General features: G+C 41.8%; 1 protein-coding gene across 1 annotated transcript in view; it reads left to right on the forward strand.

The window, feature by feature from the left end:
- LOC102200715 (protocadherin-15-like) overlaps positions 1-11,367 on the forward strand; it is a 219,770-nt gene extending 208,403 nt beyond the window's left edge. Inside the window, exons 36-37 of the mRNA XM_005747367.1 lie at positions 2,640-2,769; positions 10,013-11,367. Coding sequence (XP_005747424.1) covers positions 2,640-2,769; positions 10,013-10,777 — 895 coding nt within the window. The 3' untranslated portion in view covers positions 10,778-11,367. The remainder of the gene's footprint in view (positions 1-2,639; positions 2,770-10,012) is intronic.
- The last annotated feature ends 3,353 nt before the right edge of the window (positions 11,368-14,720 follow it).

Genomic DNA, 14,720 nt, shown 5'->3' on the forward strand with positions numbered 1-14,720 from the left:
CCAAATTCATGTTGCCCTCTAGTCAAGAGTGAAATACTCAATCCATAAATGCTACAGAGCAATAAGGGATTAAATCTCGCTTTTCCAAAACTGTTATTGGTGTGGGTGTTGAGCAGTGTGACTGCCGTGGAGCTGATAGGAGCTCGGTTAGGGCACCCACATAAAAAGAAATGTGAGGACAATAGAAAATGTGGAAAGATTAGCTGAATGAGAGCAGAAAATACAAATGGATTAGCTGAAGTCATGTCCAGCTTATTTTAGGTGCACGTTGTATCAAAGTGACAGCTCAACCCTAAAATCATATTCACATTGTGATCTAGTCTGTCCACCTAGAGTGGTTGAGGTGTGAATTACCCAGTGGAAACGTTCTGTATTTTTAAATCATGATCCATTTACTTTATTGTAGGAACTGCTTTCTTTCCATCTCTACATCCAATCTAAAGAAGCAGCAAGCCCAATAATGTTTCCATGCTGTCAGAGTAAATGGACCTCGTCAGGGGAAGATACAATGGCAGAAAAATCACCCTTTAAATTCTTTAATGCTCTTCGCAGAGTTCTGACATAGCTTCACGTTTGAACCAAGCCTGGAAAAAATAAAATATGCAACATAACACAAGTGTAAAGTACATGGAAAGCTTTTATACACTTGTTTATAGCATGCTACGTTCTAACACTATAGCATTTAGAGTCCCACTGACAGTTACATGAACAGGTTTAAGTCTCCATACTATACAGGCAATCGGTTAAAGTTAAATCAAGCAATCAGGTTGTGATTAAAGTGCAGACTTTCAGCTTTAATTCAAGGGGTCTATCGAAAGTATTTAATTAACTGCTTAAGAATTACAGCCATTTTTGTAAGTTCTGGGTTGAAATTACATCGTTTTAATTGAAGGATTTTTTTTTTATTAATTTAAAAATTCTTTGCAGTCAATGACTACCCAAGGTCGAGAATCCACGGACATCTCTGCAACTACCACTCAGACCAAACCTTTAACATCATTCTTTTTCACATTGTAAAGGTGGTGATTGGCTACGCCATGTCTTGCTATTGTCTGGCAGGCTTTAGCTTCATGTGGTTGTAAGAAGGTCGGGAGCATCTTACAACTATATGGATGTGTGGACTAAGTGAAGAACCAACACTTCTGTGCATTAAAAATTGATTTCATAATCCTTTAGTAAGGGAGAGCCCAGTTCCAAATACATTTTAACTGCCTATTAAGAAACTGAGTCCTCCATATCAATATGGATCTCAACAAATTTCAACAAACATGTCCAAAATATGATGACAACTATCTTTTTTTCAGTTAGTGAACACGTACAGCCTGCAGTACTACCTGTGTACAAATGAGATCACACACTGACTCATCATTTACCATTTGGAGATCCACCAGTGACCCAGTTTGGTTCATTTAGGTTCTGACACATAGCTACAAAAATACTATGAAGCGCTGGCAGTGACTGATGTTGGTATCTTGATGCTGCAGAAGACATTTCTCTGACTCATGTGACTACTGCCCCCTAGTGGCCACAGGAGGCAGGGGGAGGAGTGATAAAGGGTGAAACGATTGAAGGGAAGACAAGAGTTAAAGACAGAGGGGAAAGTAGGGGGAAAGACTCCTCAGATGAAAGAAGGAGACTTGCCTTTGAGTAATATGTTTGTGTGAACACTTCTGTTTGAGTCTGCAGTTTAATAATTAAAATCCTATCATTGAGAGAAAGAGAACAGTTAAGATACACTACCTTAGCGTTCAGGGGCCATACTGTTAGTCTATGTATTACCCAACCTTTCTCCTCTGACCCCCCTCCATTTTTCACTCATTCTTTCTTCTTTCCCTTTTATCTCTTAAAACACCTCTACCTCCTTCTTCTCTCCCCCTCACCCATCTGTCATCCACGTGCCTTTTCCATTTGTTTATTACTTTGCTACTTAATGTAATGGGAGGGCGACTTCTCACCGGTTGACTGTAAGCAGAATGATTACACAGGGCAACATTTCTGCACAGCTCTCTAAATGAAGCCAAAGGACTTGGAGCACATTTGTTACTTTAATCACACTGGGACATATTGTTTTCAGAATGGCATTTGAAAAGATGTGCTTTTTGACCCACTGGCTCCCTGAGTTGCTTGCTGCAGGGCACGGAGCCTAAGTAGTGATACACAACACGTTTTTTTCGGTCGATGGAGTCAGGCAGCGCTCCCGGCAACAGGCAACAAAGAGAGACAAAAGGGGGAAAATCGATTGCAGTGTTTTCTGCTAACAAAATGTCTCCTGGCAACAAAATGCTCCTTTTGTGATTAAGGCAGCTTTGCCTAGGAAAGTCATTAGACGCCGCTTATCATTTGCATGAACCACAGTGTGGCCCTATGTGTTATCGCTATAAGTGTCTGTGAATAAGCACTAGCCAAGTTCATCAGTTTTGTCTGTAAGCAGCTTTCTCTCCTATCTTTACTTCTGATTGGCTGAAGCTGCACAGTGGATTCTGTTTGCTTATTAATATAGCCAACAATAAAAAAGAAGCCTCCAAATAATAACTTAAAACTCAGTATAGGCTCAACTTACTCTGCATATGTGCTTATTGATTGTAGCTTACGTGTAACATCCTGGTATTTCCCCCCCTCCCTCTGATTTTTTGATCCAGGTACGACCTTCCTCAGTACGGCAGCCGCAGGAAGCTGATCTCGCCCTCTGGCCTCTATGATGAATATGGAGAAGTCGTTGTTGACGATGACGGCAGCTACTACTACAGCCCACAGGAGTCTGATGGAGAGGTAAATGCAGGAAAACAGAATGCAAAGGGAAACGCTGGAGAGCAGATTATACAGGCTGGTAACAGAATCCGTAATATTTTCACGATATTCTCAAAAACAGAGAATAATGAACCTACAGTTACACAGTTAGTTGGTGTAACTGTAGAGAATTGGTTAAAGGAATAGTTCAACACTTTGAGAAATGCTATACACTAGTGTGCTAAAGTGCAGTACTGCAATACTTAGATCTTCTTTGGACATTGGCTGCTTTTTTACTCATATTCATTCCAGTGTTTGTATCTGATGATTTTCAGAGTAAGAGTTCGTTAACACCGACCTATAAATCATTCGAGCATAAATAATACACCTAACTCAAGGGATGAACTGGTGTAGTGTCCACACAGAACTTAGCAACAAGCTCGTTTTAAATAGCATATTTCGCTTCTTTGTTACTATCAGTCTGTTGCACAATCACATAATTTATTCCCTTTTCTTTGGTTTCCTCTGCCAAAAATGCCCAAATTACCCAGTTTTGTAGGCATAAACTAGTCATTTTGCACCAACAGTGTGATTCCCAAAGAGCTAAAATGTCTCAAGGGAACGGTGCCTGTCAAGAAGCCATTATTATGTAAGAAAATTGGGAGAAAAGCTTGAAGTAAATTATTTCCAAGAACTAGATTGACAATTAGTGGCAACAGGACTTTTGGAGAGATGGATCCAAATTTGAAAATTTAGTTAAAGTTTTGGCTATTTGACCCTAAAATTAGATGATAGAAGAGGAAGCCAGGGAGGAGAGGAGAAAGCTACAACAGCGAGCGTCTACAGTCATCTGTAAAACACCGTGGAGGCTCTGTCATGGTTTGCGGGTGCATTTCAGCTAGTGTTGTTGGGCACTGGTACCCAACCCCCGGGCCGGGGACCGTTACGGGTCGTTTGGTACCAGGCCATGAGAGTCGAGGCTCGGGTGTGAAATTTATGGTTTTCAAGGGTTTTATTGTTAACTCGGTTTCCCTGGGTCTTTTCCCGCGTTGTAGTTGTGTGTCTTATTTTGAAAGAAATATTTGTGTTAGCGACCAGAGAGCATTAAGGGGGAGATGTGGCGCATTTCAGGAGGACGCTGCTAATAAAGTTACACAATTACGCGGTGAATTTGCATTTAGTATTATATTTACAATATACCACAGTTTTTCTCTTGGTTATATTTTTTATTTGGGTGTATTTATCCGCCACACCTTAAAAGCCGGTCCGTGAAAATATTGTCTGACATTAAACCGGTCCAAGGAGCAAAAAAAGGCTGGGGACCGCTGGTGTTGGAGATCTTGTCAAAACAGAAAGTCAGAAAAGTCAGATTTAGATCCACTATTGAAATACCATTTGGAAGGATTTCTGATCGGCAGTAACTTCAATTTTCTGTAGTGCAGACAGTGCAATAAAAGTCATGGACTGGCCTCCCTAGAGCCTGGACCCTAACATTACAGAATCTGTGTGGGATCATCGTGACAGAGAACAGAACAAAGGGCAGCCAACATCCAAAGAAGAGCTTTGAAATATCCTCAACACAGCCTGGAGAACTATTCCTGAAGAAATAAGTTATAATAAAGCTTGCCTAAGAGAGTTCAGGCTGAAGAATAAATGTGTTCATACCACATATTGACTCTTAAGATCATTAGTATTCCTGCATATGTTTGCACATGCAATAAATCAGCGCATCAGAAATGAAGAGTGGCTCAAGATTTACAGTGACTGAAAGCAGAAAGATTGAAACGGGAGGAATTAGCTAGAAAGACAAACACTGTACAGCATTATCCTAAAAAGAAACCCTAATTCAGGCTCTTCTCATCTCAGATGGCAATGTGTGTTTGGCCCATATTTGCGAGCGCTAAAAGTAACGCAGATTAGGCCTGTATGTGGATGCTATTTGGGATCTGTCTGTTAATCCTAAATGTTCAGCTATCCTTTTAAGGTTGCAGTACATCCTTTTTTATTTTTGTTACAATGTACTACATAATGGAATGTGACTATTCATATTGAAAGCATGCTGTAAAGTTAATATGTAGTGGTTGCTCTTTATGGTCAAATGTTAGTGTAATCTAACTTGTTTTTGGACTAATGTCATCATTGCACCAGGTGAGGAGAAAAGTTCAAGGAGACAAATTAGCTCCACACCCTTCCCACCTTCAGGCTCAAACTATTCCAGCCCTGAGAAAGACCCACGGACACGTGAGAACTGAGGATGACAAAAAACAAGAAGGCAGTACAACTGCTAACACTAAACCTAAGAGCTCGAGCGTGGCTACCAGGTTGCAGGCTTTGATGCGAGTGAGTACGACGCTGTCCTCTGCAGGGAAAAAGTCTGGACAGCCTCCTGCCATTCACCCTCCGTGGAACAAAGCCAGAATTGGACCGATAGAGGAGGGAGGCCGAGGAAGAGAAAAAGTGGAGGGAAAAGCGGGAGGAGTGAGAATTGGGTTTGAGAATGGGGGAGCAGGGAAGAGGGAAAATAAAAGGGTAGGCAGAGATGAAGCAGTAGAAATAAGGAGGGAGAGGGGAGGAAGAGAAGAAGTAGAAACATGGGGGAGAAACAACAGAGGTGGCGGCTCAAACAATGCAGTTGGAGGAGGAGGAGGCATCAGGCCAGAGCACAGGGGACGGCTCCCTGGACTGTTGTCCTCTGGCCAGTCTTTCAGCCGGGATGGCAGCATGGTCATAGATGGGAGTTATTTCCAGATGTCCACTGAAGCAAGCAAACCCCCAGCAATGGAACAAAAGCTGAGCGGGGCCCTCAGTCTTATCTCCCTAGCCAGAAGGCTCCAGGGACCAGCCAGGGTGGGAGGTGGACAGTGGAGCAATGGCGAAAGCTGGGACACAGGGAAGATGGATGGCTCCATGGGAGATATGAGCGTTTCTGCTTTAGTGTCTAAGGGAGCCACAGGAGAGGAGGGGAGGAGGTGGGAGTTCGGAGAGCCGAACAGCTCCATTGAGGGATGGTGGAGAAAAGAACAAAGATTTCGCGGCGGTGTTCAAAGTGATTCGGAAACAGGAAGTGGCAGCAAAGAGTCTCTGTCGGAATTCAGTTTCTCAGACGCAAGCAGCCACACGTTACGTGTCCCGGCAGAAACAGACGAGGCCGAGTATGACACAGAAACAGAAAAAACTGAGTCCGACTCAGGAAACGCAAAGGAAGAGGAAAGCCAAGATGAGCTGGGAGAGTGGTCTGAGTCTGAGACGGAAGATGAGAGGAAAAAAATGAGTAGAAAACCGGCAAAAAGACACGTTAGCGATAGTTCTGTGAGCAGCAACAGCAGGAGTCATAAAAGCAGAAGCAGTAGAGGGAGCTTTAGAAGGGAACGCAGCAGCAGACGGCGAGACAGGAGCAGCAAAGAGACTGATAGAAAGAGCAGCAGGGACTCGGAAAGTTCTAGACATTCGCGTTCAACCGTTTCTAGTTCCAGGCCCAAAACTTCCAGACGGCCTTCACGTGAAGCAACAGAGCCAGAGAGTGAAGAAGAGAGCGAGGAATCTGAAGAAGAAGAGGTAAAAAGTGCTGGATTGGGAAAGCCGTCAACGAGCAGGCAAGCTTCCAGTCACACCCAGTCGGACATCAGCTCAGGCCCGACGGACAGCTCGGACGACTTGTCACCAATCATGGAGGACAGCGAAGAGGACGAGGAGGAGGAGAAAAGCAGCGACCACGATGGGGAAGAAGGCGAAGATCCCAAAGATGAAGAAGAGGAGGATTTGGGAGTCAGCTGAGCCGAGATTAAATTCTTTGCCACTCAGTAAGGTCTGGGGTGAAAATGCTTGGATTGAGAGTGAAGTCATTACCTGAGTGGAATTTATAACTTTAATCTCTCTCTTTTTTGTGTTTTCTTGTTTGGCGTGATTTACATCCACTGTAATTTAAAGTGTCGGCGTGTCCTCTGCTGCCCTCTCTGACTGTCTCTCTTCTTCTTTTTTTCTTTCTTTCTTTGGCTCGTAACTTTAATCCCCCTTTTTTCCCCAGTCAGTCTTTCTCTCGTCTTCGTGAAGTGCTTTTCTGCTTTACATCTACAGTTTTTTCCCCCTGAGCCGACTTGTCTCGTTTTCCGATTGTGAAAGCTCCCACTTCGAGCTGATTGTTTCTCTTATGCTGCTACGGCTCAGAGATTATTTACTGACCTCTCTTTGTTGCACTTAAGGTTTACTCAAGCTTTTTTTCATTAGTCATTTCTCTTTCTTTGCTCATTCTTCTGCTAGCAGTCAGCTCTTCCAGCAGCGTTTACCAGCAGGAAGAAAAGATGCTTTCTTTGTTATGGAGAACATGTACTTTCTTCTATACAATGAAGGTTCTTTAAATCTTTAAGGGTTACATGGTGTGTATGTGTGTGTGAACATGTAGCAGTGTTGACCCTGACCTACTATATTATACTTAAATAATTTAGTTTTGTGTTCTAAAAGATTACATCCAAGACCAACATGTGCTATATTTCCAAAATCATTTCCCCATTTCAGTTTTTTTCATTTAAAAAAACACAAAAAACCTCATCATTAGATGATCCAAAGGCCGGTTTGTTGAGTCACACTGCTGACATGTCTTTGTATTTGCAGTGAGTCAAAGTGTTTTTTTCATTGTTGCTCATTTTCTCACTTTAAAATGAAAAAACGTTTATTTTAACAGCAATTAAATCAAAATCTTTACAAATGACATGGAAATGTTGGGTCTTCTGACCAGAGAAGGTTTGGCATGTCTTCAGTCTGGTGTGTAGATAGCCTTATTTCCATATAAATACATATATCAACTGAAATACAACCCCAGTTCCATAAATGTTGGACTGTCGTGTGAAGAATTTAAAGTTGATGGCAGCAACAGTCCCAACTTTAACCCCTTTTTTTAGTCAGAGGAGAGCAGTTTCTGGACATTTCTTGTCTGGTAAGTGAAGCTAGCTCCCCAACAGTCCAGGGTCTTATTTGTCATAGTTTTCCTTTATGTGCCAAATGTTTCCCAGTTGGGGAAAACTCTGGATTGCAGGGAGGCAAGTTCAGCACCTCAACTCTTACAAACCCATATTCTTGTAATAGATGCACTATGTGGTTAAGCATTGTCTTGCTGAAATATGTAAGGCCTTCCCTTAAAAAACAACACCATCTCAGATTTTCCTTCCTATTGTCACCTAGTGTGTGTTCATGGGTTATTGTGATTGTTTATTTCTGATATTTTGAGTCTTTACTAGTGCTGTCAGCGTTAATCTCATTAAAACCACGTTAACGCCATAACCGCATTAACGTGGCAAATCTCCGTTGGCGAGTTAACGCAGATCGCCCCGTGCATGGGGCTGCTCGGCGCTAATGCCATAACAAGCTAACCACGCTAACGCATTGACGCAAGGATGCAGGTTTTTGAACTGAGCACTGATATCAAACCAGATGGTGATAGTTCTCTTTAGTCCCAATGATGTGGCCATCCAGTCCCACTTAATCTAATCAGTTACAAGATTTTCATCTAGCTGTTCCTTTTTTGAATCACTTACATTTCCAGGCTTTTGTTGCTGTCGTTCCAACTTCTTTGAGTTGCTCCCATCAAATTCAAAGCGAGCTAATTTATGTCTCAGTTTAAACAGTTTTTTTTTATTCCATTTATTTTCTGTGTTCTGTTATGAATAAAACATGGGTTTATGAGATTTGGATATCACTGCATTCTGTTTTGATTTACATTTTATACAGTGTAACAACTTTTTTGGAATCAGGGTTGTGGAATTCGTCCTTTGGCCATTTCCGACTATGAGAGAACTCTGAATGCAATGTAACCTAAACATAAATGCTATCAATGTTCACAGTTAGTCAAATCATTTATTAGTTATAGATTTTACCCTGCATTTTTTAGGATGTCTTCCTAAAAGACTGTATTAACCCAGAAAGCCACTGTGCTGATATTGTAACACATCGTCTTCCTAGCCCATCACACAATGCTGTTCTGTCAGATACCGCTTCTGTCACAGAGAAACACACAAGGTGTCCTTTGGTGTAGCTGCCTTGATGCACTGGCAGCGGTAGCACTGGATGCTGAGAGATAACGGTCCTCTTTTAAAAAGCAACGCATAAATAAATCACAGTGTCTCTGTCAGCCAGCGGGCCATGTCCTGTTTGGAAGCTTTGTACTTTGCACTTTTTGTTTTGCTTGATTTTCACTCGCCGAATAGTTCTTGCTGTTGCTTTTACCTCCTGCTTATTTTTCAGACATTGTAAACTATTCAAGTTAAAACAAGGCCGTCCTTTACAAGCGCCCATACTGTACATAATGAGTTGGGAGTGGGACCTCTCTCGGTTTTGCCCCAGTATTGCCACCGAATGTATCACAGCAGGGATGCCATTGGATACCTTGTGCTTCTCTACAAGACACCAGCAGCTTTGACACCTTGGGAATGAGACCCAGGTGGTTGTTACAACTTGTAGTAACACCTCTGTTAGTTGTGGGAATAACTGTTTGTTAAATGGATGCTAATATCATCACCAGTAAGTCTCTGATGCTCGCAAAAGGAAGCTGTTTAATGTCGTGAAAGGCTTTAATCCTAGTTTGTACGCCTAAATCAAACCAAACCTTGGAAATGAAGCTTAAAATCATAAATCAAGAATACTTATGTGGGTCAAACATAGTCAGTCTTTATTTTTGAAAAAGATTAGATCATGGAGATACGCCATCACCCTGTCAACTTTTTACACATCCTTGCAAAGCTGCTGGTGCAACTAAAAGTACTTATTTCCCAAGGGTTTGCTACAGCAGATGGGTAAACAGACTTGATTTGGTACAGTTCTTCCTGAGAAAGCCTTCCTATTTATCCAGGCTTGGGGACTGGCAGAGGAAGTACACTAGCTTTTGACACCCCCTGAGGCTGGGTTTGTATCTCCTCCTGATCTCAAACCAGAGACTTTTTGCATGTAAGGCAAATGTGTTCAACGTCGACACCACAGAGGCACTCGCTGCTAGTGAGAGAAGGAAGAAGGAGTGCATTATTCTCCAAAATGCCTTTAATTTCAGTTTTAAACTTTCGAGTAGATGTGTGAACTGTGTGAAGTTCCCCAGTGCACACCACAATACATCATCAGGGTAACTACTCAGTACAGTTCACCGAAGGAGTTTTGAGGCATTATCGAAAAAGCACTTTGAGGCAGACAGCAGATGTTCGCTTTTTGTGCTTTGTATCATCACTTTTACGATTCATTTCTCTTGCCTCAATGAAACTCCCAAGGTCAGCAGTTTAAAGTCACATTATTGATGTGTTTCTCTCAGCAGGGCAGCAGAAAACGTCGGGTCAAGTTGGTGTTTGACCGAGAGTACGAGACCAGCTCCACGGGTGAGGAAAGCGCACCAGAAACCCAACGTGGGCGCTTGTCCTCCACCCACAACAGCCAAGTCAACGTTAACGGGAGCATCTACGTGGCCCAGAATGGCTCCATCATCCGCACCCGACGCTCAGTAAACACCACAGGGCCCACGCAAACCACTACTACGAACAACAACCTCAAACTCCCCTCTCCTATCTTCAGCTCAAGGCTGGCAAAGCACTTTAAAAAACTAGACAAAATGGCTGCCACACTGGAAGAAAGAGTTCCCCTGAACAGCTTCAGAACGACGCCGGACGGCGGGTGCAACACACTCCGCACCTTCCAGAGCTCGGGAACGGTTGCCACCACGACAACCACGTCCTCTTTCTCCAACCCTGACAGCAAAACGCTGAATGTGTTCAACACGCGACAATCCAGCGTTTCTTCAGGGTCAACCACCACCAGCAACGCAGGCCCGGAAAGCGTGGCGTCGAAATCGAACCTGCTCAAAGCGGCACAGGAAGGCACGGAGCAGCCCCAGAGCACAGCGGAGAGAAACGAGTCGGAAGAAGGTGAGAGAGAGTCCAAGGTAGACGGCAGTAACGACGACACGGACGGACTCGTCATCAGAGAGCCGCTGGAGTGCCCGAGTGACAGAACGCAGTCGGACGAGGAGGAGTTATGGATGGGGCCGTGGAACAGCCTTCACATACCCATGACCAAACTCTGACTGAACGCTACGCCACTGTGCTCGTTCCATATTGCCAAGATCACTGAAACATTGAGACATGATTTCTGTTCATTAGTTGTGGAACTAACAGGGATGCTCCAGGTCAATTGGAAGAAATCTAATTACATGATTTGCTAGTCTGTTGTTTGTGATGGAAGATTCCTCACATATCAGCTAGTAGAACTTTATTTTATTTACATTCAGAGAAGTGATGGAACTATATTTGAAGCAAAAACAGAACAAATTCATTGGCGTTTAATTGGTTATTTGGATTACTTATTAAATGTCACTTTTTTGTACCTTCTCCACTGAAACTGACCTGATTTCAGAGCTGCAACACCTTTAGAAAACTGGACCTAAACTGAGAGGACTTATATTTTTACTTTGATAGCAGAGGCAAAGGTGCGTGAACTTTTTAATGGCCCTTTAAGCGACTGGTGTCTGTATGGACTCATTCAGTATTACGACTACTGACGCAACTCATCTTGAATTTGCCTGACATGTTTCATTAACACATGAAGTCGTGTATTGTTCACACTTGCCTTTTTATCCTTGTAAAGTTGCTTAGCAGACTTTATCCAAATAAAATTCCAGCCATTGAAATGTGGTTTCGCTAACTTGATGATATGCTGCTAAACCCCAAGCTGCAACCTTGAAGGCTGGAAAAACAGGAGCCAAGGTTCAACTTCAACACCCTCCTTTTTAAATTGGTTAGTTTCCTGTCACGGACACGGCTTTTTAGCGTAGTCCACAAATTTTCAATAGAGTTGAGTTTTTGGGAAGGCTATTTCAGCAGATTAATGTTAGCCTGCTTTTTTCATTCCAAAATTAGTTAAGTGTGTTTGGTATCATGGTCCTGTTGGAACAAGATTTAACTATCTAGCTGCTGATTTTTGGTGAAGTGAAGACTTTGGAGGGACTACACCTCCTTCATTGTTCCATACACCTTCTGCAGTGTACCAGTAGGACGGGCAGCAACACACCGTTGGTCCAGTGTGCTCAGGTTTGAAAACCTTTGACATATATTTGTTTCCTTGGAGCCTCATTCAAGGAGCAGACTTGATGAAACAGGTTTCAGATCCTCAAGATTTTCATATTAAAATATGGAATTTAATTGTATTGAAGGCCAAATAAAAATCAACAATACTTTTGACAATTAAGTTCAATAAGCTCACAGTGGCGTTGTCTACTCTTCTCTTTGGTCTCTAAGCAAACTGCATAGGGATTAAAGCACATACTCTGTTTTCCTTAAAAGCTCCGTCTTAACTAATTTTACAAGGATTTTCATCACCGCTGTTGTGCGGGCAACCGGCCTGGAAGCATTTAGGGTTTTTGGATAACCGAAATTCGGAACAGTCACTAAAACAGCATCTTTCAATAAATTAGGTAGAAGCTGTGCATGTAAAGTCAAAACCTCTGCTTTTTGCCAACAGGCACGTCAGCCTAGCTTCACCCCCTGTAGAGTGATATGTTAAATTCCCAATTTGAGATATGAAAATTACCGCCTTGTCTTGTAGTGAATACCTGTTACCTGATGTTATGGGGTTGGTGCTTTTTGGAATGTTTTTATTGGAACTTCTAAAAAACAATACATCCCACTGTGTGGTACAGCTTATTCGATACGTTCTAGCATTTTATTAGCCGAAGAGCTAATGCTTTGGTTGGCAGCATTGGGTCTGTATACAGACTATGAGCATTTGGATTTGGAAACCAGACTCAAATATTTCAAAGAAGTGCAGTTGTTGCTGCAGTTGTTTTAATTTTTGACTTGAAAGCAAGTGAAAAGGACATTGTGGTGATTAGTAACCGTTGGTTAGGTCTTAAGAGCAGCAGTTCCCATTTGAAGATGCACCTACAAGCTAAGCACAGCATCTCCACAACATAAAGAAAGCAGGAGAATCAAGCCAAATGAAACTGCTAGAGTTAATTTTAAGCTTGGCTAAAGCTGTCACACCGAGGGACAGTTAACGAGGTGGTGGTGGAGATTTGGGGTTCAGGGGTAGATGCAAACTCACAGCAACGTTATAGTGAGGAAAGATGATTATACGGCAACTTTAACATACTTTAAAGAGTTTTTAATGATTTTATTTAAAATGACCCCTTGAAAAAAGGACTTAAAATAAGAGTTAATTTTATTCTTGCTTAAACAAGATCAATATCACTTAAACACCTGTCTAATAAATATGAAAAAAGACCGATATGCCTACTTCCTGCTTAGCAGCAGTAAAAAAAAGAAGGTAACAGCTTTGTCCCAAACTTCTCAATTTTACATATTTTATAAATTAATTAAAAGAAAAATGCTAATTACTAAAGTTCATGGATGCAGTTTCCAGTCTTCATGCCTTTCTCTTATTGATCTTCTCTTGCAAGAAGGCATATATTGCCAAAAGTGTAAAACCAAAGCTTTAATTTCATGAACAAAAAAGAACTTCTTCTGCGCCATTAATAGTTAATTAAATTTCATTTAAACCGATATTGATCAGAAGATACTGAAAGAAGAGATTCCTTTTAATTATAATTCCACACTACCATAGGAAATCTGCTTAACTTTGCACATGAAGCCCTCTCCTTTATCAAAGTTGCTCACAATAAGGCTGGAGGAAACTTTTTAATTGTGAACTGCATACAGTTTTATTTGAAGTCTTGAAAGACTGGGATCATTAAGCTCCAGAATTACCGGGGTTTAAAACTTTCACCTTTAATTGGATGACCACATAATTTTGCATTAAGGAAATCAACAGAGGGTGCAGTACGGGTGGTGATATTTGAAACTGTGTGCTCCTTATTACCTGGAATTAGTGGAGTGTACCAGAGTCATATTTTAAACAGTTTCTGGAAGGAAGGGCACATCTGAGCAGCTAACACTGATTCAACAAAATTGATTGTTAAAATTTTCACCGATTCCGGAGGCCACTGTTTTACTGGAGAAGACAGGCTGAACGTGGCTTATTAAGCTCTGACAGAGCAACCAGAGATTTGATTAGTAGCTGGAACATTGTCAGACAGAACATTTCATCCCCAAAACAAAGTGAGTCATCATGTTTGCTTAATTATAAAATGCTCAAAACATCTCTGACAGGTTACAAAGAAGCTGGCTTTAAACTCTCACAGGCCATTTTATTTTGTACACTTTGCCAATATTGGGTTGGACCCTGTTTTCTATCAAATCTGCTTTAATTCTTCATGGTATGGATTAAACAAGGTGCTGGAAACCTTAGTCCATATTGACACGATAGCATCACACAGTCAGACAGATGGGCACACTGGGGTCATAAAAAGATGGATGTGGTCAGCAACAATGCTCAGGTAGGTTATTCCTACTAAGGGAATATTAGGAAATATTACTCACATCATTACATCACCACCAGCAGGCTGAACCACTGATACAAGATTGGATGGATCCATGCTTTCATGTTGTTTATTCCAAATTCTAAACTGAATGTCACAGCAGAAATTAAGACTTAGTACATCAGGTAACATTTTCTCAATCTTCTATTGTTCACTTTCACTGAGCCTATGTGAACTGTACTCAGTTTCCTGTTGTTAGCTAGTACCCAGTGTGGTCTTCTGCTGCCCTAACATTCAGAGATGCTCTTCTGCATAGAGTTACAAGTGGTACTCCAAGCAGTCCGGCCACGTTTTTTCTAACCTTTGGCATCAAAAACACATTTTTGCTCAAAGAACTGCTGCTCATTGGATATTTTCAGTTTTTTGGACCATCCTCTGCAAACTCAGATTAGAAACTCTAAAGCTCTACCATTCAACGAGAAAATTAGAAAATAAATAAGATCCGGACATGTGTCCATCCATGGTCATTGAAGATGGACTACAATCAAGTGGAAAATTGCCACGTGGTCTTATCAATCTCAAAATGCATAACAGTTTCTAGAAATCCTGGATACGCCCTCCTCTGGACATAAGAAAGAGATCAAAGTATTTCCCA

This window comes from Pundamilia nyererei, unplaced genomic scaffold (genome assembly GCF_000239375.1).
Source record: "Pundamilia nyererei isolate P.nyererei 1_Seehausen unplaced genomic scaffold, PunNye1.0 scaffold00196, whole genome shotgun sequence".
Lineage (NCBI taxonomy): Eukaryota > Metazoa > Chordata > Actinopteri > Cichliformes > Cichlidae > Pundamilia > Pundamilia nyererei.